Source organism: Protopterus annectens, chromosome 14.part0 (genome assembly GCF_019279795.1).
Source record: "Protopterus annectens isolate FY-2018-M chromosome 14.part0, PAN1.0, whole genome shotgun sequence".
Lineage (NCBI taxonomy): Eukaryota > Metazoa > Chordata > Ceratodontiformes > Protopteridae > Protopterus > Protopterus annectens.
The window spans coordinates 695,935,590-695,961,290 of NC_056748.1; the positions used below are offsets into that span (position 1 = coordinate 695,935,590).

General features: G+C 39.7%; 1 protein-coding gene across 1 annotated transcript in view; it reads left to right on the forward strand.

Annotated features, from left to right (window-relative positions):
* Positions 1 to 18,928: 18,928 nt before the first annotated feature.
* THAP3 (THAP domain containing 3) overlaps positions 18,929 to 25,701 on the forward strand; it is a 396,679-nt gene continuing 389,906 nt past the window's right edge. The window contains exon 1 of the mRNA XM_044056432.1: positions 18,929 to 19,261. Coding sequence (XP_043912367.1) covers positions 19,188 to 19,261 — 74 coding nt within the window. The 5' untranslated portion in view covers positions 18,929 to 19,187. The remainder of the gene's footprint in view (positions 19,262 to 25,701) is intronic.

The following is a 25,701-nucleotide window of genomic DNA, read 5'->3' on the forward strand; positions in this document are numbered from 1 at the left end:
CTAACACTCTCAAACTGGGCGACTTCAACTACCCCTCCATTAACTGGGAAAACTACTCATGTACCAATACAATTGCCCAATATTTCCTGGAATGCATTAATTCCAATGCCCTTGACCAGCTCATTCTTACCCCAACTAGAGGTAGAAACATCCTTGACCTGGTCATTACTAACATGGGTGACCGTTGCTCTACACCAATTGTTAACTCCTCCCTGGTTAAATCCTACCACAAACTAATCACCTTGGAAATCCACCCCCCCCCCCCCAAAGGTAACCATCATGAAAAACTTCTCCAAAGCTAACTCTGGGCTCCTAAAAACAGAGGTGGCTAACTTCATGGCACCCATGCAAATGGAGAATAGTTGCATGACCGCCGAATCATACATGAATGTACTGTACGAACATGTACACAAATGCATGGATCTCACCATACCAAATAGAACCAAGATGCTCTCCTGCAAAAAAAGGAAGCCAATCTGCTGGTCCCCTGCCATAAACAGACTCTACAACAGGAGGAGGAAACTGATGCAGAATGAGGAAACTGATGCAGAATAAGGTGAAGTTCCAAGACTGGAAAAACTCCCTTATCAGCCTCAACAAAAAGTTGAGATCCCTCATCAAATCTTCTAAAGTTAGCTATGAAAACAGAATTGCAGCAGATTGTAAAGACAGCCACAAGCCTTCTATAGTTATGTAAATAATCTCCACGGCAATACCTAGATTTGCTCTGAGCTACTGCACAATGGTACCTCCTATACTGAGCCAACAGATATTGCCAATATACTGGCTGACAGATTCAACTTTACCCTTCTCTTCCCCACCAAAGGACCAATCACAATACCAGTAGATTGCCAGGCACCCAGTATTACTGCTGCACAGGTTAAAACAGCACTGTCCAAGGCCAAGAATACAGCTTCTATGGGACCTGACAATATCCCTGGCTGTGTTCTACATGAACTACGGAGTGAACTGGCACCTCACCTGTGTGCCCTGTTCAATCACAGCCTCAACTCAGGCTTTGTCCCTACCAAATGGTGCACTGCTACAGTCATCCCTGTCCACAAAGGAGTGACTACAGACCCTGGGAACTATCACCCGATTAGCCTGATGAGTCTGATATGCAAAGCTATGGAATGCATCATCAGGGACCTAATAAACAAGGATATAGGGAATCTCCAAACTCTGAACCCCACACAGTTTGGTTTTGTGAAGGGTAGATCATGCTTGCTCAACCTGGTTGACTTCTTTGAATCACTCACCAGAGCTGTGGATGAAGGCAAGGTGGTTCATACAGCCTACCTTGATCTGGCCAAGGCCTTTGATACCATTCCCCACTCAGGAATCATAGAAAAACTCACTAAGCCAGGCATCAACCCCTATATCGCTAAATGGGTTGCAAACTGGCTCACAGATAGAACCTACAGTGTGAAAGTAGCTGACTCCAAGTTAGATTGCTGACTTGTCACGGGTGGAGTCCCACAGGGTTCAGTCCTCTCCTGTTTCGTATCTACTTCTCTGAAGTCAGGCTAACATGAAGGGACTCTGGCTGACAAGGTTTGCAGACGATTGCAAGTTGGGAGCTATTATTAATTCCTCAAGTGATGCTGACATCCTACAGAAAGACTTCACTGAGACCAATGACTGGTGTCAGAACCATGGCCTTAAGCTCAATGCCAAAAAAATGTGCTGTCATCCCTTTTGGAAAAACCTGGTTCCCATGAATTACCACATCAATGGTAGTCCACTGAACACAGAAGGAGTTATAAGAGATCTGGGAACACAGGTTGACAGCTACCTCTCTTTTGACCACCACATTGCCACTGTGGTCAGAAAGTCCTTCTATGTGGCACATCTCATTACTAAGGGTTTTGCATCCAGGAAGAAAATATTGTCTCCCTCTACTCTTCCCTCATTAGGCCAGTCATCGGGTACAATGCTCCATTTGGCATGTACCTCACTAGACAACTGCAACAACTGGAGAGGCAGCAAAAGTACCTTACAAAGAGGATCCTAAGCCTTAAACACTTGTCCTATATGGACAGACTCAAAAAACTCCAACTATTCTCTGTCTCATATCGCTTACTTAGAAGCAATCTCTGCTTGACTTACAAAGCCATGTCTGACCCAGCTCTGTTAGAAATGCTACATCTAAAGAAATCCCAATCCCTCCATGCTACACGCTCCAGAGACCTCAACCTCAATACCACAATCAACAGAACAAGCTGGAGGGACAGGTTCATAACCCAGAGACTGCCCATGCTATGGAAAAGACTGCCCTTACATGTCAAACAGAGCACCTCACTGGCCCTTTTCCAGAGAAATCTTGATGTGTGAATGGGAAATCGAAAATTCACCCCGGGGATCACTCCAGTGGCTCTACTCGACAGAGGCACTGGGAACTAAGGTTGGGTGGCATGATGCCAGGTAATCCTATGGGCTAGGCTTGTAAAGGCTCCAGGGCCATTAGCCTAGTACACACCTATGAACCTATAAGTATAACAGAAAAAACATGTATGTGCGTGTGTGTGTGTGTTCAAGTTTCTATTTGTGTTTTTTTCTGTCTGTGTGTGTGAATGCATGCATGAAAGGAGGGGTGTGTGTGAGTGAGAGAGAGTAAATAGTGAGAGTGATCAAGCAACAGCAGCATTGAGGAGGTTTACGTACATCTCACCTCTTAGATCAAGTTAACTGGATGAAACCTAAAATAAAGAGGGGAACAAAGGCTCAAACAGGAACATATTCCTCTTACAAAATTCACAAAGTTCCTTCTGTAATAGGACTTTTGTTAGCATGCAGCTTTCTGAAGTGCAAGTGTGTGTGTGTGTGTGTGTGTGTGTGTGTGTGTGTGTTTCTGTGTGTGTGTGTGAGAGAGAGAGAGAGGAAGAGGGATAGACAGTGAGATGATGGACCACTGGCAGCAGCAGGTAAGAGGTTTGCGTACCTTTCAACCTTTTAGCTCAAGAAATCTGGATAAAGCCTGAAATAAAGGGGGAGAAGGCTCAAAAATAGGAATAGATTTTAAATATTGTATTTATAAAAATTAAAAAGTAAGTTAAATAACAGGATTTATGTTAACATGAATTTTCTGAAGGAAATAATGTCTGAAAGTCAAATGTATGTTATTATTTAGTGACTTCATTCCCCAATGACTGACAAGAAACCATACAGTTTAGCAGTAAGGGACCAAAAATAAAGCAAATATCTACATTTAAAAAAATGATATATTTTGGATGTAAAATGCTTCCTCTAACTCTATTTACATATACTACAGCAACTTTGAAACATTATGCAAAGGAACTATTTTACATAAAAAATATATGAAAAAATAAAATAGTAATAAAAAATATATAAATAAGTAAGTAAAACACAACATTTTTACAGAGATCCCATTCTCTAAGTGCAATAATGCCCTCCAGTGTGTGTGTTAATGTGTAATTAACACTCTATCAGAGGTGTAGAGGCCCTCCGCCTGCGGTGTTGGGCCTCAGAACACCTCTGGTGGGTGTTAATTACACATTAACACACACCCTGTCAGGCATTATTACTTGAATATTTTATATCCTCTACTAATTATCCTTTTTTAAAAGCAGCTTATGTCTAGATTATATTGAAAACTCTACCAATTCTGGTCTTTTGCTTAGGACCCCCCTATTTCCTTCTCTTTGCCTATATGCTGATATCAATCCTTGATAGGTAAGGCAATCTCTGGCCTGCAGTCCAAATAAATTCTTGGCCTCTTCCCATTATATTACCTTTCTCTCTTTAATTATTTGCTCCCAATATCTCAGTTCCTTTGCCAGCATTCTCCAGCAAAGTCCAGACCCCTCTTGCCTATTGCCTGCATCCCTAATTGCAGTCATCTCTATCGGCACAATCTCCTTTCTCCATTTCCATGTTGGCTTAGTTCTTAGAACACCTTCTGTTACTTTATAAATATAATGTTCTGTATAGTTATTGTTATTCTCCTTACAGATCCCAGTCTCACCTTGTTCCTTGAGCTTCCCCCATTTTGTCATCATCCCTTTCCACTTTGAATTATAACTTTTTGCTTGTGATATGTATAGGAGGCTTAACTGTGTAGCTTTGCAATACCTCTTCAAATCAGGTAATGCCAAATAACTTGTTCTGTTGGAAGTTATCCCACTTGCCTCTTGTTCTTTTTCCCTCCGAGATAAAATCCTTCAACTGTTTATTAATTGCTTTCCACAACTTCTCCTCTGGTTGATAAAAATATGCCTGACCTGTGTATAAAACTAAGGGGACTAAAAACATTTTGAGTGCTTGTATCTTGCTATCTATATCCATAAAACAGAGCTATGAATTTCTCAGTTTTTGTATTATCTTTTGTTTAGTCTCTTCCCACATATCCTTAGTTGCCATAACAGAATCATTTTTAATCCATGCTGCTAAGTACTTAATTTTACCATGTCTCCATAAATATGGGTATTGCTGAACCAGTGTGTTTGTGTGTGTGTGTGTGTGTGTGTGTGTGTGTGTGTGTGTGTGTGTGTGTGTGTGTGTACACATAGTTTACAGCTATTTCCTTTGTTTTATCTTCATTAATGTTGTCTCCTGAAAAGACTTTAAACAGTCTCAAAATGTTCCACAACTCTGAAATGTCTTTTTCTGTTTTTATCAGGTATATAATAATATCAGTAGCAAATAAAGCCAGCTTTTCTTGACTACCATCCTAATTATATCCTTGAATTTCTGACTCCCTTATTTTCTTTGCCAATGATTCAAAATATATCATAAATAAAAGGGAAAGAGGACACCCCTGCCTGGTTCCTCTGCTCATGCAGAACTTAGAGAAGAACCGAACCCCTTTAATTCTTGCCTCAGATCCCTCATATATCCTCCTTAATCAACCTTATAATTTTATCAGGGAATGCAAATGCTTCTATTACCCTACTCATAAAATCCCAGTTTACTCTGTCAATTGCTTTCTCTGCATCAAGATTCATCATCAGCAGTGGTGTTTTCTTAGATTCTTTTTCCTTCTGGATCATCATTGTTTTATTACTGTTTTCAATTGTTTTCCGCCCCTCCACAAAACCAAACTGATCCATATCTATCAACTCTGGCATCACCTTTGCCATTCTTTTAGCCATTATTGGCATAAACACTTCATAATCATGGCTTAGAATTGAAATGGGCTTGTATGAAGCCATCTTTATGTATTACAGCCACCACCTCTTTCTTCCAGAATGTTGGTGCTTCTTCTCCTTTTAAAATACTGTTAAACAAAACGTTCCAGATCTTTATCAGTTTCTTCCCTCCTAATTTCCAAACTTCCACAGGAATACCACTTGTTCTTGGAGACTTTACTGTACATTCATTCTACATCATCATTTTTATCTCATCTACTCCTATCCTAACTGTTAGTAATTAAGCTTCCTCTACCTCTAACCTTGGCATATTTAATTCTCCCATAAACATTTCCCCGTTATGTTTCTTTTGACCTTAAACCCCAATATATGTTATCTACTCCCACTTTCTCAGACTTATTCAGTTCCTATGCCTTATTCTTCATTTTACTCTCCTGTCTCTCTCAGCTCTTACTTCTGGACTCCTGTGCATTCTCACAGAGCAACCACTCTCCTTCCTCTACTGCAAGCTGCATCAATACTGAAAAAGCACTTAAAGTCTCTGTTAACCAATCCTGATATAGATTCATTCGAATCACACTGCACATCTTTCATATCAGCTTTACTTTTTCCACCCTTCTTCCATCTCTCTACATGCTCCTAATTTTCTTGTTCTCCCTCACACAGCCCCACAGTCTGTCTCATATTTCACACTATCCTTCTATCAGTCCAATCCCTATATGGCTGACTGGGCTTCCTCCCAAGAAGACCACTACCTTTCCCTTCTGTCATTCTCCTTCAGTTGCCATTTCAGATTTGCTAACACAGTATGTCCATGCAAATCCAGCATCCCCTGTCCTTCCACACTAACCTACCGATAAATATATCCTTCTGTTGTACTCCTTGAATGCCACTGGTCTAGTCAATTGTACTGCTTCCTTGTAAATCCTCACTTCCTCACCTTGCCATACTAATCATATACCACTTCCACGTCTTATTTTTTAGTCTCAAGGGAATACAGCCAGAGACCACCCTAGTAACAACATTTTTACCTTCTAATTGTCAAACATTACCACTCCACTTCTACAAAAACATAACCTAAGCTTAGTTGCTTGATCTGCATTTCTTCCTCTAATTTAATTCAAAGATAAGAAAGCTGTCAACCCCAAATATACACTCCCAATTTTTAATACTGGCAAGAACTATCCTTCCCATTACACTCCACTTACCAAAAATCACCAAAAACTTATTTAGATGATATTGCAACTTGAATTCTTTGCCAGATAAAAACGTTCTTCCAGCACCTTTGGAAAAATGATATCTTTTATCCTTCATCATGACGAGGTTTTCAACAAACAAAGGATCTGATTCTTCCTCCTCTTTACCTACACTTCATTGTATCAACTTGTTTATGTCAAAAAGTACCACATAAATCCCAGCACTATCACCCATCTTATCCAACTCCGCAAAACTGTACCAAATATCTCTAATGCTCAACCCTTAATAAAGCCATCCTGCCATTCTCTTCCAACCACAGAATTACTTTTTTAGTCTTATTCTACCAGAATCCTAGTGAAAAACTTCACAAGTGCATTCATTAGTGAAACTTTCTTAACCTCGATGGACCACATGGGTTTTCCTTCCTTTTAGGCAACCCAGTCACCATCACTTCCTGCATGGAGGTAGGCAACAGACAGATTTCCATGGCTGCCTGAAAAACCTGAATTAAGAAAGGGGCCACAATACCCCATTACATTATAAGAAGAAGCACAAATAGGAAATGCTATTTCCCCTTTTGTATGCAAAAGACTACCACTACTTCTTCAACCCCATTCACTTCCAATTCCATCCTCACATCTGCCATTACCAGCAGTCCTTCCCATCACATCATCCCAACACCCCTTCACCTCTGACCTTGTCTTCTTTCATACTTCATACATTGTCTGATAAACACACTTAAACAACACATTTACGTCTTTCGCTTTAGTACCGCTTTCTCATCTATCGTAAGTACTATTGTAAGTGCATTTACTGTTTTAAAAGGCATGTACTGTTAAGCGCTAAGGGACTGTTGAATCTAGCTTCTTTAAAGTCTATCTATTGTTAAGCGCAAATGGACTGTTATATGTAGCTGTTATAAAGTGCATTTAGCTGTTATAAAGTGCATTTACTGTTGAGGTAATGTATAGATAATGTGCTTTTCATTGCCCTAATCTTTCCCATATCTCCTTCTCCTTCCTAGGGACTCTATACTTTATTGTCAGCCCTACCCAGCCTGCCCCCCCCCCCCCATTGAAAGGCTCGCAACGCTAGGGGACTACTGACTGCAAATAAACTGAAAACCAAACAGTCAAACTGTTTTTTTTTTTGTCACCAGCAAGGAAACAAGGTTATATTCTCTCCTATACTTAATTTTGTTACATTTTGGAGATTAGCTCTGTAGCAAACCGCTCAGGGGGTCTGCAGCAAAGACAGAAATAAATTAGATATTTCCCAATTACTCCTGTAACTAAGGCAAAGGGTACTTTATAAAAACAAGAGTCAAGGTTTAGGAAATCAGCTTAATACTTTCCTTTGAAATACCTTACCTTTGGCAAAAACTGTGCATAGCTAGTCTGCATTGGAAAGACCTAATAGATTGGATCTGCAGCCTCGGGGTCTGCTTGGGCCCCACTCTGCACACAGAATGAGGAAATTCTCCCTCTGGGATATAATATCCTAAGACTAGATAGGATGGGAAAGAAGGGACGGGTGGGCGTTGTAGTTGTCTATAAAAGTACACTTACTCTACAACCTCTACAAACTCCTCTACCTAAATTTAATATTGCTGAGATCGTAGGCTCTGTGCTACTCCTTAACAAGAAAAAGACTATCAATATTCTTTGTGCGTACATCCCTCCAGGTAATAACTCTCCAATAATTGAGGAGATTCTTCAATGGGTAAAAGACAACCTCCCACAAGAGACTATTCTGCTAGGAGATCTAAACACTGATTGGCTAGCCTGCAACTCTAAAAACCCCACTAACCACATCAACCTGTATGGATTCTCTCAACTCATTCAAGAACCTACTAGAGGAGATAAAAAGTCCCAAAAGGAATCTATACTAAATTGAACATTAGTAAACTACCCTGAACATAATTACCAAACAGGTTGTCTGCCAGATGGGCTTAGTGACCACCTCCCAACTTTCCTCCTACGAAAACGTGTTAACATACCCAAACCTACAGTCTATAGACAAGTCAGAAATGATCACACTGTTAACCCTCTAGAGCTCAACTCTATGTTAAAAAATGCAACTGGGAACCACTATGCACCCTTGACTTGGACCAAGCAGTGGACTATTTTAATAGTACTCTTACTAAGATCCTTGATTTAGTAGCCCCATAAGAACAATTAGAGCTAAACTACACTATGCTCCATGGCTTAGTAAGTTCACTAGAGCCCTATTAAAATTGAGAGATAAGGCATAGAAAACCTGGAAGAAAGACAGCATGCGTCTTTCCAAACAAAATTATCAACACCTTAGGAATCAGGTCAAAAAACAAACAAGGCTTGATAAACAGAACTACTATCTAAGTATCCAAAAGAAACACTCCAAGAACCCTCAAAAGTTCTGGCATGCAATTAACTCCCTACTAAAACCTAGTAAAACCACAACACCAACTTTCACCTCAACCTCCACAAATACAGATAGCGATATAGCCTCCAAATTCAATCAACACTTTACTGAATCCATTAAATCTCTATCTACTCAACTATCCAAAAATAACTACTCATCCATGCCAACAGCTCCTAACAACACATCTGCCTGTACATTATCACCTGTCCTAACCTCTACAATAAAAAAACACCTCTTAAAACTTAAACCCGCTACTCTTGCAGCAGATGGTATACCAGCAAATTTCCTAAAAATGGCTGCCGACTCCATATCATTCCCAGTCTCAATCCTTATCAACCTCTCCATACATGAATCCTATATCCCTCAACTGTGGAAAATCTCCTACATTATTCCCCTTCTTAAGGGTGGAAAGTCCTATGATTTCTCAAACTACCACCCCATTGCCATTCTGTCTCCTTTATCAAAAATACTTGTGAAATGCATACACTCTCAAGTCATGCATTTCTTAAACTCAAACAATCTCCTCTCCCCTACACAACATGGCTTCTGCTCACACCACAGCACAACCACCGCCCTTCTTTCCTTCACAAACCTGGTTAACCAACATAGAAATAACAACAGATCTGTATCTGCTATATTCCTGGACCTCTCTAAAGCATTTGACATGGTTTCTCACTCCATACTAATAGATACTCTAACCTCTTTAGCCTTTGCCCCTAACACTATTGCCTGGTTTAAAAACTACCTATCAGACCGACAACAAGCTTTCCAATGGCAAGGAGTTTTATTACATTTACTCCCAACCACCATTGGTGTACCTAAGGTTCCATATTGGGTCTACTGCTCTTTTCTAGCTTCAACAATAATTTGCATACCTCTACCCTGCAGGCCTCACTCACATAGTATCCAGACGATTCCACCCTAATCTGCTCAGCCCCATCTCTTACCATCCTACAGCACCTCACCCAAGAATCTTTTGCCTCAGTAGAAAGGTGGATCACTAATATTCAACTTATCTTAAATCCCAACAAAACAAAACTACTTCTATTTACCTCAAAAAATCCAAAAACCTCTCCACTCTTCTTCTCCTTTATCTCCTCCAATAATGGAACTGTCATTTCACCCTCTCTCCACACCAAGCTCCTTGGCGTCAAAATAGATAACCTCCACTTTGACATCCATATCTCTCAAACTATAAAAAAGGTACACAAAAAATGGGTTCCCTATACAGACATAAAAAATTTCTATCAGATCAGGCTCAGGTCACCCTAGCTCAAACCCACCTTCTTTCCACACTAATGTATGCAGCCCCAATCCTCACTTATGTTAGGAAATCTGACCTAGACAAACTTGAGTTTTGTTATAACAAAATCGCCAAGTTTGCAAAAAATTCCCCGTTTAGAACCCATCACTGTATACCTCTTAGGCAACTTCAGTGGCTTGAGCTCCCACAGCTATTAACCTAGCACCATCTTGTCATAGCATACAACAAATCCAGCTCCAGACAAGTGACAAGTGGAGTACCTCAGGGTTCAGTCCTGGGACCTCTCTTGTTTGGCATCTACTTCTCTGAAGTACAGGCCAACACTAAGGGACTCTGGCTAACAAAGTTTGCAGATGACTGCAAACTGGGAGCCATTATTGAATCCCCAAATGATGTGGATACTCTACAAAAGGGCCTTACAGAAACAGATGCTTGGTGCCACAGCCATGGGCTCAAGCTCAATGCCAAGAAATGTATAGTTATCCCCTTTGGGAAAAAACATGTGGCAGTACACTAAACACCGAAAGTGTGATTAAAGACTTACGGACACAGGTGGAAAGTGGGCTCACCTTCAATAACCACATCGCCACAACAGTCAGGAAATCCTTCTATGTGGCACACCTCATCACTAAGGGCTTTTCATCCAGAAAAAAGGAGGTCATTGTCCCACTATACTCATCCCTCATTAGACCCATTATAGAATACAATGCCCCATTTGGTATGTACCTCTCAAGACATTTGCAACAACTGGAAAGGCCGCAGAAATACCTCACTAAAAGAATAACAGGCATAAAGCAGATGCCCTATGCTGACCATCTTAAAAAACTCCAGCTATACTCTGTTGTATATCGTCTACTCCGACACAATCTCTGCATAACATACAAGGCCATGTCAAACCCAGAGCTGTTGGACATGCTACACTTAAAGAAATCCCAATCCCTCAGAGCCACATGCTACAGGGAATTAAATCTTGTCATAATAATAAACAAAACGTGCTGGAGGGATAGGTTCCTGACCCAGAGACTCCCCAGACTCTAGAATAGGCTGCCCATACATGTCAAGCAGAGTGCCTCTTTGGCCCTCTTCAAAAGGAACCTTGATGATTAGATGGGAGAAAGGAAATTCACCCCGGGGATCATGTCAGTCGCACTGCTAGACAGGGGTCCCGGGAAGTAAATAGTGTGTAAAGAAATAGCCAGGGAATTGTTATGGCAAGGCTTGTATAGGCCCTAGGGCCAATAGCCTAGTACCAACCTATGAACAACCTAAAACAACCTGACAAAACTCCAGCTCTAAGGCAATTACTGACTAACTATACACCAAATCATCCAGTCCGCTCTGCCAACAAATCAGTCCTCACTATCACCTCAGCTAACAACACAGCAGGTAAAGCTCTATTTTCACACAGTATAGCAAAACTTGAAATAATCTCCCTCCCTCTGTGACTTCTGCATCAAATACCACACAATTCAAGAACTCCCTTAAGGCCCATCTTATAAGTTCTTAGCTCCGTCCATGTGTCACATAGTCCAAAAATCTGTTAACTCCACACTTTCTCTTTTCTCTCATATTTCATGCCTTCAGTAAGCATGGTTGTTACAAATGGTATCCCTTGACAAACAGGAACTTGTTGTAATCTCTGTCCATTTTTTTTTCACTACAAACAGAATGTTAGATATGTAAACATTGCTGATTAGAATTTTTTTTACTGTTTCTTTTCTCACTAAATACTACTAGTATAACAATGTTTTCACATTGTGTATAATATCATTATTGTTGTTATTTGTTGTTTTAATTAAGTGGAGCTTTTCTCCCCGGGCCTCTGCTGTAAATGGACCTCATCCAGTTGGACCATCCCGGTTAACAAATGTAAAATAAAATAAAAAATATTAAATAAATAAGTAAATCGTCAGCCATTTCAAAGACCCCACCTTTTACTTCCAATCCAACTGCAAATATAACATGCAACTATTTATCTCCCCTTCAGTCTAGCCTATTGCTCTCTCCTGCCCTACTCTTTCTAGTATATGCACAGTCAGAGCTTTCAGATATGGTTGTAGCTCCATTATTTTACCAGCATGTCCCTCCCTCCCTCTCAGCTCCCACTCATTTCTGTAAGTTAGCCAACTATTTCCCTAACCCCTCTAACAGTCTTCAGAATTTCCATTCCATGCATAATCTAGAATGCTATAACACCTTACTTAATTCCATGCTTCCAATGCACTAATATAGCAATAACCCACGCCTGGGTGTGGGTAATGCTGGATTTACCCACGGTTGGCGTGGTTTGGTCCCGAGGGCGAAGCCCGAGGAACCAAACGAAGACAACCGTGGGTAAATCCAGCATTACCCACACCCAGAAGTGAGTTATTATTATATAATGACATTATTTAAGAAAAGAAATAATTACTTTTCTTAAATAATGGCATTGTATAATGCCTCTTGCTGCCCTTCCGCAGCTGTCTGGTGTTCAGCGGCAGTTCTGATGTACTGCGCATGCCTCGCAGTACATCAGAGTTGTGGGCAAAAGCAACGGAGAACGCAAGATCTCCGTTGCTTTTGTCTCGCTATGTTAAATGGGTTTAACATGCGAGACAGTTTAAAATAAGCAACGGAGATCTCCGTTGCTTATTTTAAACTGTCTCGCTATGTTAAACTCATTTAACATAGCGAGACAGGTTTAAAGCAACGGAGATCGCAAGATCTCCGTTGCTTACTGTGTCGCTATGTTAAAGGAGTTTAACATAGCGAGACAGCTTTAAAAAAAGCAACGGAGATCTCCGTTGCTTTTTTTAAATCTGTGTCGCTATGTTAAACTCTTTTAACATAGCGAGACAGTGTTTTATACTAACGGAAAAAGTCCGGGCGACCGGACCTTTTTCCGTTAGTATATTGAGGGATTTACAACGGGCACGCTGGTTGGGCTGCCCAATCAGCGTGCACGTTTTAGAGTAGGCATTGTATAATACATTCTTTCCCATTTATTCTTCCTATTTCCTTTGCCATTTCCTCATCCATTGTAAATCCCCTACCTCAACACTTCTGAGGACTCCAGCACCACATATCCTGTGTTATCTGCTTCATCCACTTCATCCATACACAAGCATGATCTGAAACAGCTCTTGCTCTTATTTCTTCCCCTTCCACTTATCTCTCACATTATTTTGTCTGTCAAAATGCATTTGGTCCATTTCGCATCATGCTCCTCAGTCCTCTTACTCCCATTAACTTCAAGACACATCTACCAACCTCAAATCTTTCCACTGCTCTCTTAATATCTGTCTGATACCATAAGGTATTCTTTAGCTATGTCAACAACCTTAAAGGCAATACACAATTATGTGCAGAGCTCACTGTTAATGGAGTCACCTACACTGATCCTGAAGATATAACAAACTTACTGGCATAAAAATTCAGTTTCAACTTTACCCTCTCCCCCAGCCTCCCGTCAGGAAATGCCATCAAAAATTACCCCCCCCCCCAACTATCACTAGGGGACAGGTTCTCAATGCTCTCTCTAAGGCTAAGAATATTGCATCAATGGACCCCAGCAATATCCCAAGCTGCTTTCTAAAGAGCATGGAATATGACATACCGGGCCCTCTGGAATCACTATTTAACCATAGCCTCCAAATGTTTACCTCATGAATGGAGAATGGCAAATGTCATCCCTTTGCACAAAGACAGGCCATCTATGGACCCTGGAAATTACACTCTTATAAGCCTCACTAGTCTCATATGCAAAGCTATGAAAATAATTAGCATGGCTTTGATTAGTAATGACATAGGAAAGATCCAGACACTGGACCCAAGTTTTCGTCAAGGGTAGATCATGCCTACTCAACTTGATGGACTTCTTTGATAAGGTCACCAAAGCAACGGATGAGGGTAAAACAGTTTACACTGCCTACCTGGACCTAGCCATGGCATTTAACACTCAGGCATTGTTGACAAACCCAAGGAGTTAGGTATATACCTTTATGTCACCCAGTGGATACCCAACTGGCTCACAGACAGGGCCCAGGAAGTTAGAAGTCGGGAGTCCACCTCCATAAAGAGGCCAATCACCAGAAGAGTCCCTCTGAGATTGTTCCTGAGATTACTCATTTTTGGCATCAACTTGTCTAAAGTCAAAGCTAATGTCATAGGTTCATAGGTAGGTACTAGGCTATCAGCCCTAGGGCCTGTATAAGCCTAGCCAAAAAGGTACCCTGGCTTTTGCCACTCAAGAAAATTATTTTCCTGTGCCCCTGTTGAGCAGAGCCACAGAAGTGATCCCTGGGGTGAATTTCCTATTTCCCATCCAATCATCAAGATTTTTCTTGGAGTGCTAATGAGGAGCTCTGTTTGACATAGATAGGTAGTCTGTTCCAGAGTATGGGAAGCCTCTGGGACAGGAATCTATCCCTCCAGCATGTTCTGTTTATTGTGGTGACAAGGTTTAGGTCCCTAGAGCATGTAGCTCAGCGGGATTGGGGTTTCTTAAATTAAGAGCAGTCATAAAATCTTCCACTGACACTAATGTTCTCCAAGAAGGGCTGACACAGAGAGATAACTGGAGTCAGTGTAACAAACTAAAACTAAATGCCAAGAAATACATAGGTTCATAGGTTCATAGATTAGTACTAGGCTAACTGCCCTTGTGGACCATTTTAAGCCTAGCCAATTACCCCATGTGAGAATCAAACCTCCTCATCTGTATTTAAATCTGACCAAGTCAGTCAGTCATCTTCGATGTCAGGCCTAGTGGCACTACCCCACAACTGAATAAGACCATCTTTAGGGACTTAACCAAGTCAACCCTACTTCAGTGTGTAGTGGACCTATGCCTCCAACAGAGTGCGCTGCCACATTCACCTCTGACTTTTAAAAGTCAGTACCTGTCTGCCCTATATATAATGGCAAATTCACCAATAAACCTCTTTGGTAGAATGCCTGTATTAATAAATTGTATAACAAAAGAAAGAAAATGATGAAAAGTTGTGGGAAATCTCCATCCCCTTATCTGACAGCTACAATAAAACATGCTACGAAGGAAGTAAAAAGTACTATTTGAAAATGCAAAGCAGAGTACAAGCTTAAGTTCACCACAGATACCAAGGAAAACTACAAGTCTTTCTTTAGTTATGTCATGAAATTAAGGAATGATGTCCAACATTGCAATGAGCTCATCTATAATTTTATGGGTTATTCCAATCTCAGTGATATACCCAATATATTAGAAAACAAATTTAGTACTAACTATACCACACCTACCCATGTTGTTGACCCTAGTGTCCCTGAAAATTTAGTTTCCCCAGAAATCATCTTGGAACAAGTCTTAAAATCACTGTCAAAGATCAAAAGTAGTATTTCCATGGGACTACAGAACATACCAGACTGCATTCACATCAGTGCCAGGTATGTACTATCTGAGCCTCTACTTAAAGTTTTCAATGTCAGCCTAGTCGCAGAGTTTGCGTCTGATGCCTGTACAAAAGCTACTGTGACTCCCCTACATAAAGATATCCTTCTACAAATCTAGGCAATTCTAGGTCCATCAGCCTCACCAGCCTTATATGCAAAGCCATGGAACATATCATGGCAGAACTAATTTATGCAACTTAACTGGTCTAGATTCTAATGGGTTTGATTTTGTGAAGCTGAGGTTGTGGACAGTGATCAGTCAGTGAACATTGCTTATCTCAATCTGTGGTGCAGTGGTGCAGCTGTTAGTGTTGTCGCCTCACAACAAGAGGTTCTGTGGTTGGATTCTCGGCTGGGGTGCCTTGTGGAGTTTGCATGTCCTCCTTGCATTTGTGTGGGTTTCCTCCTGGTACTCCAGTTTCCTCCCACATTCCAAAGACATGCATCTGGAATGTTTCTCCCTGGGCCTCTGCTGAAAATACACTCTCTCCTTGTCGACTTTCCTGGTCAACAAATGTTAAATAAAAATAAATAAATCTGGCCAGGGCTTTTAAAAAAAAAATACACACATATGCACTCCAACAACACGAGTATAAAAAGATGAGGAAGTACCATATCAGGGTCTAAAGTTAAGCAAGCATTGTGACAAAGTAGAAAATGAGAAGCATAGGAAGAAATTTTAGAGCTATCAACTAGTACTACAAAAACAGCATCTATTTTACTGGGCACATCCCAAAACCTGCAAATTCCAATCCACTAACAATTTATTATACTAAACAACATTCTAATACTGCAAGTCCAATGCTGGTACACTTGCCCCTTCCCTCACCTTCAATTTCCAAACTAAAATTATTACTGGAAAGGTCAACACTCATTTGAAAGCTTCATGCAACATAGACAGTCATGAAATGTGCACTTTATAAAGTGTTTGTCACCAATGTCATGCTATCTAGACTGTAATACACTCTTCTCATTTTTGTCTTACATCCTTCTCAGATACTCAAGACCATTCAGACAATAATAGATAATGCATGTAAATCCACCTATCTTGTCCCAAGAAACAAGCAGCACTGCAATTCCTTAAAATTTCTGTTAACTGCAGTTGCCACCTGTTTACTTTCCACCCTTATATTTAAATTACTACAAGTATTGTCCATCTCTAAAAAATAAGTTATGAATAAAAACCTTCCCATACAGTCCACATACACAAGATGATAATGCAATTACCTTTCATATAGCCCCCCCTCCAGCTTAGCTGTTAGTGAAAACAAATTCAATAGTACAGTGCTTGCTAACAAGAATCACCTCCCACCTATCAATGAAAATTTTAGATTTCACCAAACTTAGAGAAAAATGGCATCACCTCAAACAAATATTTTTCTGTACTTGCTTTAATCACAGTGGTGCCTGTACAATGATTTACTAGAACTACCTATACAGGGTGTAGTATATAAAGACCTTCTATTATGAAAAATAAGAAAGTTGCTCCTCTTTCTGACTCACTGCTATGATTTTTAATGTTTTGAGATTGAGAGGTATGATGAATGGTGCTTTGCCATTGGGCCTGGGTTGTGACTGAAAAGGGTCTGAAGACCAGTCCACCCACCTGGATAACAAAGTCACTAGTAGAAAACAAATATATATATATATATATATATATATATATATATATATATATATATATATATATATATATATATTACACTTCATAAAGGCACCTAATAAGACCCCATTTGGAATATCAAGTGCATTTCAAGAAACAAGATGCAGTCTGTATAGACAAGGGCAAGAAAAGGGTGCATAGACCTCACCAGATGTCTAATATAAAAAAAGCAAAAAGAGCTGAAATGCATTCTTGGGCAAAGGAATTGGACGCATGTGTTGTGAGGAATACAATACAAAAATTAAAGCACTTCAGAGGTCTCCACTGAGTAAGTGTAAGTGGACACAATTACAAGACACAAAGTAGAAAGCACACAGGAAATGCAAAGAGGTCACAGAATTAGAATGGCCTTTTTGGGACAGAAACTTAAGAAACAACAAACAAACCCATGCATAATAAGGGAAATAAACTAGGATATTTGGCATTTGCCCCTCAATGTTTTGTCAATGGTACCAGTGCAGCAATGTAGCACATCTGTGCTGTATCAAACTGTGAAATGAACATTACTAAATAACCAGCACACAGGTGTTTGTATTAGTTTTTAAGGGGATACTTTTTAAATAAATGCAAAAGAAAAGAACTTGCCACTTTTATTAAATAAATGCACTTGCCCGTTTCTTATTTTATTTATTTTTTGTAAGTTACTGAAAGTACAGGAGAGCTTCTAGAAGTACACTAGTGTACTAGATCATCATCATCTTCTTTCGGCTGTTCCCATTAGGGGTCGCCACAGCGGATCATCTGTTTCCATTTCTTCCTGTCCTCTGCATCTTGCACTGTCACACCAACCACCTACATGTCCTCTCTCACCACATCCATAAACCTTATCTTAGGCCTTCCTCTTTTCCTGTTACCTGGTAGCTTCATTTTTAGCATCTTTTTCCCAATATACTCAGCGTCCCTCCTCAGCACATGTCCAAACTAACGTAATCTTGCCTCTCTGGCTTTGTCTCCAAACCATCCAACCTGGGCTGACCCTCTAATAAACTTATTCCTAATCCTGTCCACCCTCGTCACACCCAGTGCAAATCTTATCTTTAACTCTGCCACATCCAGCTCTAACTCCTGCCTTTATGTCAATGCCACTGTCTCCAACCAATATAACATAGCTGGTCTCACTACCCTCTTGTAGACCTTCCCTTTCACTCTTACTGGTACTCGTCTGTCACAAATCACTCCTGACACTCTTCTCCACCCACTCCATCCTGCCTGTACTCTCTTCCACACTCACCATTACTCTGAACTATTGATCCTAAGTATTTAAACTCATCCACCTTTGCCACCTCTACTCCTTGCATCCTCACCATTGCTCATAATTAGTCCTGATATTTCACCTGTGATATGCTCTCTTAAGCGATAAATGTACATAAATGGTTGCCTCCCTTAGATCTTTTAGACCTCAATATGCCCTTTCCAACAATTATTTTTCCCATATATTTTTTATTAATTTTGAAAAAAGAGAAAACTAAAAAAAAAACATTGTTTACATATACAATGGGATATAGATACAAATGAAACCGTTGTAATACAGTTGGATATAAGACAATCGACACATTGAATAAGATATACAAAAAAGTTATGAGAATGGTGTAATAGAGAATACTAATATATGCTATCTCTCTAAAGGTTTTGAGAGTATCAGACCTGAGAATAGCCCACAAAACATCCTGTAAGTATCCATACTGGTGCCAATATAATGTGACACAAATCAAGTCGTCAAGAACCCTAGAAAAACTATGTACATCTATTTACACTTAGGTCTAATCTTTATTTACTTATTTCTAATCCAACAATTATTTTGATGTCTTCAAGTATCTCTGTAATACCTACGGCGCCACTAAAATACGATTAAAGTGGACGCTGACGCAGTACAGGAGCGCCACTTTTGCAAGCGCACTTAGAAATTGTATTTAGCTTGTAGTCCTCATAGACACTTGATACTTTCTATACATATGTGTTAGTCATTCCTTTTTAAATATTTCTTGTTCCCACAGCTATCTGGTTGGAATTATGAACAGAACTATAATGTTGCAATCAATTGCTCTACTTATTCCCGTCTACAATTGCCAGTAATACAAGAGTCTGCAGCTCTGCAACAGTGTGTCAGCCATCTTTTTGAGGGGCATATCAGACTCACTACCACGAGATGCCAAAGTCTTGCGCTGCACTACGCTGCGGGAATAGGTACAACAGTAAAAACAAGGACCTTACTTTTCATAGGTAAGTAGCGCAACGTTTTACTGGTCAGATTTGGCAGCATGTACTTGTTGCTGTGATTGTATTTTATCTTATCAGTTAACAAATGTGGTGGAGGGTCAGTCAGTAGGGACACTATTGTCAACAGTGAAGGGGCAAGGCGTTCACTTATTTTCTGTAGCTTGCTGAACAAATTATCAGTTGTCATCTTGAGCAGGTGTGGCCCACGTTGAAATCGCTGTCTCCTCCTCCATAGCTGTAATTCTTTATTTGCTTTGTAGGAGTTGTTGGGTAGGTGACGTATGTTCCATTTGTAAAGTATTGAAAACGTTGTTTTAAAATACAAAGACGTGTAGGGGAAAACCTTTCTAGTATACTTCTTCATAAGGAACGTTCTTAGTTTTTGAGTCTTAAAGTATTCAAGCTGTTCCATACTGAAAACGTTTGACACACATTCATTTAATTTTTTTTAAAAAATATCCATTGTAAAGGCTATTGAATAATATTGAGTCGTATTACTATTTGTTTTTATAGTAATACGACTCAATATTATTCAATAGCCTTTACAATGGATATTTGTTTTTAGGACCCGCGGTGGTGGTGCTGCGGTAGTGTTGTCGCCTCACAATAAGACGCTGTCCGGCTCGATTCTCAGCAAGAGTGTCTTCTGCATGGAGACATGCGTGAATGGGCATACCTTCGTTGAAGGTTGTGCGTCAGGGCTGGTAACTCGGCACGTAAAAATCAACTACCAATCATTAGCGGACCGGAGTTCCGCTGTGGCGACCCCTAACCGGGAAAAGACACAAACATTACCATTTGTTTTTAAATATAAAGCAGTTAACCTTGTTATGAGCTTCCTAGCCAAAAGTATGTACACATTTACCCATTTGCTCCACATTGTGTGAGGTAGGGTTCCGCAAAGGTTTACCACCTGTCACTGCGCAAGACTGTCCCCATTTGGGCAGTTATGCCCTGTGAGCAAAAAGTAAAAAACGCAAATGTCTTGAAGTATTTCCTAAGTTTTTCTTTTTTTAATTGTAGCATGTATCTGAAGCACGCAAATGTTATATGAAACAGCATAAGGAATGCAAATGCTACAAGAATCATAGTTCTCAACCTTCCATCTCCAAAATGAGGAACACTAGCCCTCATAATGTGGAACACATACTAATGGCTTTCTAACAGTTTTAACTAGGAAGGTCATAGGATGGTTAAATATGCTGGTTTTACTTATAAAGAAGATATTTTAATGAATTAATTGAGCAGTGGTGGTGCAGCGGTTAGCGTTGTCGCCTCACAGCAAGAGGTTCTCCCATTCAATTCTCGGCTGGAGCGCCTTCTGTGTGGAGTCATGTCCTCCCCGCAGTCGAATGACGTTTAAAGACATGCAGATAGGTGCGTGCGTGAATGGGTGTGCCTTCTTAGAAGGTTGGGTGTCGAGCTGGCAATTCGGCACCGTAAAAATCCACTGCCAATCATGATTGGACCAGAGTTTTGCTGTGGCGACCCTTAACAGGGAAAAGCCGAAAGACATTACTATTTCTATTTACCATGGATTTTACTTAAAAAAAAAATCCTAACACTAAATGTATGACAGAGTCTTTCAATATGGAACTTCGAGGAACATGAACTTTTTAAGACCCCAAATGAGGTACGTTCCTCTTAATGAGGTACACGAGAGGTATGACAAGAATAAGCTTTTATTTTAGCAAAAAAAAAAAAAAGTTCTGTCCTTTTACCAGGCATGGGCATGTCTGCCCTACAAAATCTCTCATTTCTACAAAAAATATCCAACTCTGAGCATTTGAAAAGGTGGCAGCCCTAGTTTTACATTTTTGAAATGGGAAGTTAAGAGCTATGAAACAGATTATTTTATAAGGCACACCATCGTTCACACAAGTGTGGGTGGTGCTGACTTGATTGACATTTTGATGGGGCTGTCAGTTAAATGTTGTAGTTTTTTTTTAAATATTTTTATTCTATTGAGCCTAAAAAGTTTAAGAAGGTTTAAGTAAAAATATCTGAAACTCTAACCTTGGGCATTACTGACTTGAGAGTGAAAGACTGCACACACCGTTTTATGTTCCACACTGCCTGGTAGTCCTGTGGACTGGGAGTGGTGCATTGGCCATTAAGTAGTCAATCTTTTTAATCGCTTAGGTCATTAAGAACAGCTTCAAATGATAAAATTACATTTACAATGTCTGCCCATGGCACACTGGGGGCGGGGCTTGCTGTTGTGTCCTAATATGAATAGTCGTCCAGAGTTCATATATCTATGTATATTGGGCATCTCCCCCCCCCCCCGGCAATCTATATAGTCTCATACAGGAGCATCTGCGAGGCATTGAACTTCAAGGAGTGCACATCTTGTCAAATTTAATTGAAGATGGGGAATATGATGATCCATTTGTTGATGGAGGAGGCTGTAATTTTTCAACTTGGGAAATGCAGTTAGATGCTGGTACTTCTTACGATACAGATACTAAAGAGGACTGGGACTTGTTTCATGAAAAGCTGGACAATGCTTATTTCTGTTTTGAATACAGAACCTGAAGATGGAATTTGGACTGTCTGAGGTAAGAACAAACACTAGCTTTTTCCTGTGTTGTGGCATTGCTGGTGTGTCTTTGGTACATGCAAGGCATCTAGTTTTTATGTGCTGTTGTAAACTTAGTATAATTATGTCATTTCTGTGTCTGGTTCTGATTATCATGTACAAAATAAACACCTGAATGACTAAAAAAAGGCAGAGTTATAGAGGGAAGTTCTTCATAGTTAGATACTTCACTCATATTGTATTTCAACTCCCAGGTCAGATAAAGGGGCAACATTAAATTGCCCGCCAGGTCAGACAATGGGGGTCGAGACAGAGCTTATAAATCTGCCAAGGCCTTTGCAAGACCATTTCATGATTCAGGGTTGGAAGATGGAGATGAACAGGAAGAAAACCATCAGCACTGAAATTAGTGAGTAAATGGTGAAGGCTATACAATCACATTTTGTGAAATGTGACTTTACAAGTAAAAGTGTAAAGACTGGACTCTTGTTGGCTTTGTTAAAGTTGTGGATGAGTGAAATGCAAATACCCCACTTCATGTCATTAATGTTTGTAAGGACACTGAAGGGAAAGGAAAAAGAAATGAGACTGACAGTAAAACAATTTTGTTTTTAATAATATTTGTATAAAACATTTTATGATGTAAATTGCATGTTATAGTAAAAGTATTTTTGTTGTATGTGATAAAGATACTGAAGTAAGTGCCCTTTTTCTTTCTTAGTTTTATGAAATGTGGGCATTTAAAATGTAAAAAAAAAGAGAAGAAAGGTCAGACAAAACCATCTTTATGTTAATATGCTGTATTTTTTAATACCTTTAGTGAATTATTACTGTTGACATAGGCAATCTTGCATTTATGTAAAAGTAATCCACACATATTAACAAGTTCAGATTTACAAATGTTATACATTACATGTATTGCTCTAAACAATATAATGAAACCAACATTACATACAATGTTCAGTTCCTGCCTTTCTTAAATCTCGTTCCTCTTCCCAAACATTTTTCTGCATGCATTTTTCCAACAATTTCCATTTTTCTATGTAATTTACTCCTACCCTTTTCTAAAGAACCCACTTCCTGTTCTTTGTCTCTGTTACAATATTCACTACTTCATGTATGGCCAGTTTAGACTTTTATTTCCATTTTCTAGTCATTGCTGTTTTGGCAGCCATCAGAATTAAACTTAACAAGGCCTTACTATGTTTAGGCAGTTCATGTCCTGTATCCCATCTCCCAAAAAAAAAAAAAATTTCTTTAGATACACTCATTTGCTTGCTTAATATTCCTGACAGAGTACTTTGTAGGGTCTGTCGTCTCATTACATTCCAAGAACATATGCTCCCAGGTACCCTTTTCTTCTCCATTACACCGCCAACATTTGCCATTTACCTAACAAAAAATTCTTTGGAGCCTACCTATCCAAACACTTCCAGGCAAAAATTCTAATCCTTCTAGATTTTGTTGCATATTTGGGAGCAAGTTTATTATGCCCTATTATTGTTCCTTTGTATATTGCATATCCAATTGCTTCCCTGTCTTTTCTGACCTCTTCTGATGATTCCTATATTTATTGTGCAGTGTCTTATATGCCCTACTAATTGTCCCTTCTGAAACAGCAACTTATGTTCTAGATTCAGCCAGTGCAGGTCTTTCATCTAGGATTACCCTATCCCATTGTTTTTGTCTGTACTCTATCATTCCTTGATAGGGAAGGCAATCATTAGCCTGCAGTCCAAATGTCTTCCTGGCCTCTTCCCCTTCTGCTACCTTTCCCACTTTAGTTATTTGTGCCCAGCACCTTGGTTTCTTTACCAACTTACTCAAGTAAATATCAAACCCCCTTTTGCATATTCTCTGTATCCCTAGTTGCAGTCATCCTTACCAGCAGAATCTCCTTTCTCCATTCCCATGTTGACTGAGTTCTTAGTATATTTTCTGCTACTTTATGAATATCTGCATGACCTTTGTTATTCTCCTTAAGGATTGCTATCCAGAATCCCATTCTTTCCTTATTTCTTGAATTACCCTGCTGCTTACATCATAATCATCCTGTGACACCCAAGCACTGACCCAGTAATCAAGGAGCCTCAATCCTTACCACTGGCAACAGTGAGGGCCGTACACACTCGGAGGATGACAATTACATACACAGTAAAGTGCAGTTTCCCTTAAGAGTACACAGAGACGACAGTCAGTCTGGGGATGGTTTATTCCTCTCTCTCTAGATCACCAGTAAGACTCCCCACTGGTACAGCTATAGAGTTGAGATCTCAGCTAAGTGGCCAAGCCAAGACCTCCAGCACCCTCTCTCTGTCCAGCCAGTGCTTTGTGTCCCTGCCCAGGTAGCTGACACACACACTTTGAAATTTGATTTGTACACAAACACACGCATACACCTGGGAAAGGCTGACACAGGTTTACTAGCTATGCCCACTTTTCCCCAGACTATAAGGTAGTTTGGACTGCCACCAGCCACTACTTATCAGCTACTTTAAGGCCCTTAGCAAAGGGCATCCAATCTTACTGTGTAATGTTAGTATTAATCCAAATGGTAATTTGACCAAGAGCAAAGCTATTGGGAGTGGCCTGCACAGTGTCACCAAATAGATATGCAAGTACTCTGTATGTCTCACAAATATTAGCCACAAAGATAGGTTTAAATATATTTAATAATAAAAGAACAAGAAAATACTCAGTAAATCATCACAATTACTTCAGAGTTCAAAATCACAGGAAATATTTACAACAACATTGCAAGACAGTCTTAAATAATAAAAGAAAACATCTAAGCTATAGTTCACTATATTCCTAACTATATCTAAGAGAAATTACTGTACCCTAGTTAACTTACTTCCAGAGCCAGGCAAGACAGATGTGGTGAGTGGGTTTTACCAGCTGATGCTGCCAGGTAAAAGACATAACACAAAAATGCCCTCTCTCTGTCTCTCTCTCTCTCTCACAGAGAGTTCTTAAATTAATATCTCAAATATTGCTGCTGGGAAACTTGCAGGATGGCATAATTTTTTATCATCTGACTATTCCAGGTGAAAACTCCCATTGCTAGAAACTGCCAGGATTTAGCATCTCCCTGTGAAAAATACATATCACTCAGATCTTTCCAGCTGCTGGAAGACCTAAAACAATCAAACACTTACAAGACAATGCATAAGGCTCCCTAGTTTTAGATCTCCTGTCTCCTTGCTGCATTGAAACTGAAAGATAACCTCTATTTTGTTTATGGCCCATTTATAAAGTCACTTAACTTTTTGTGTTACAATAGTTTAACAATGGAAACTGCAACTGTTTAGATGTATATATTTTTATATACATTTCTGTTCTTTTCCAGTAGGGTACACTGTGGATACATCTTTAAGCTCAGTACTGTAGAAACCCTTTTCACACACACTTCTTTACCAGCAGTTTGATATACACATAACATATGGTTCTAATACATTTGTAACAGAAGCATATGAATCCTGTTGACATTCACAGCTGACATATAATCATTTACAAAATTCCAGGCAGCTGTGCTGGCAGTATCTCCCTCTGTCACTTTTCTATATAAATCATATTAACATTCACAAATGACATATAATTTACAAAATTCCAGATAGGCTGACAGTATTTCATTTTGTAACATCCCTTGGACATTGAATTATAGCTTTCTGCTTATGTTGTATACAAGAGCCTTAACTGTGTAGCACTAAAATATCTCTTCAAATCAGGTAATTCCCCTCCCCATGTTCTTTTGGGAGGATCAGCTTATCCCACTTGAGTCTTGCCCTCTTCCCCTCCAAAGCAAAATCCTTTTAACTCTTTATTACTCTCAACAACTTCTCCTTTGGTTGATAAAAAGTGCCTGACCTGTGCATAAAACTAAAGGGACTAAAGCATTTTT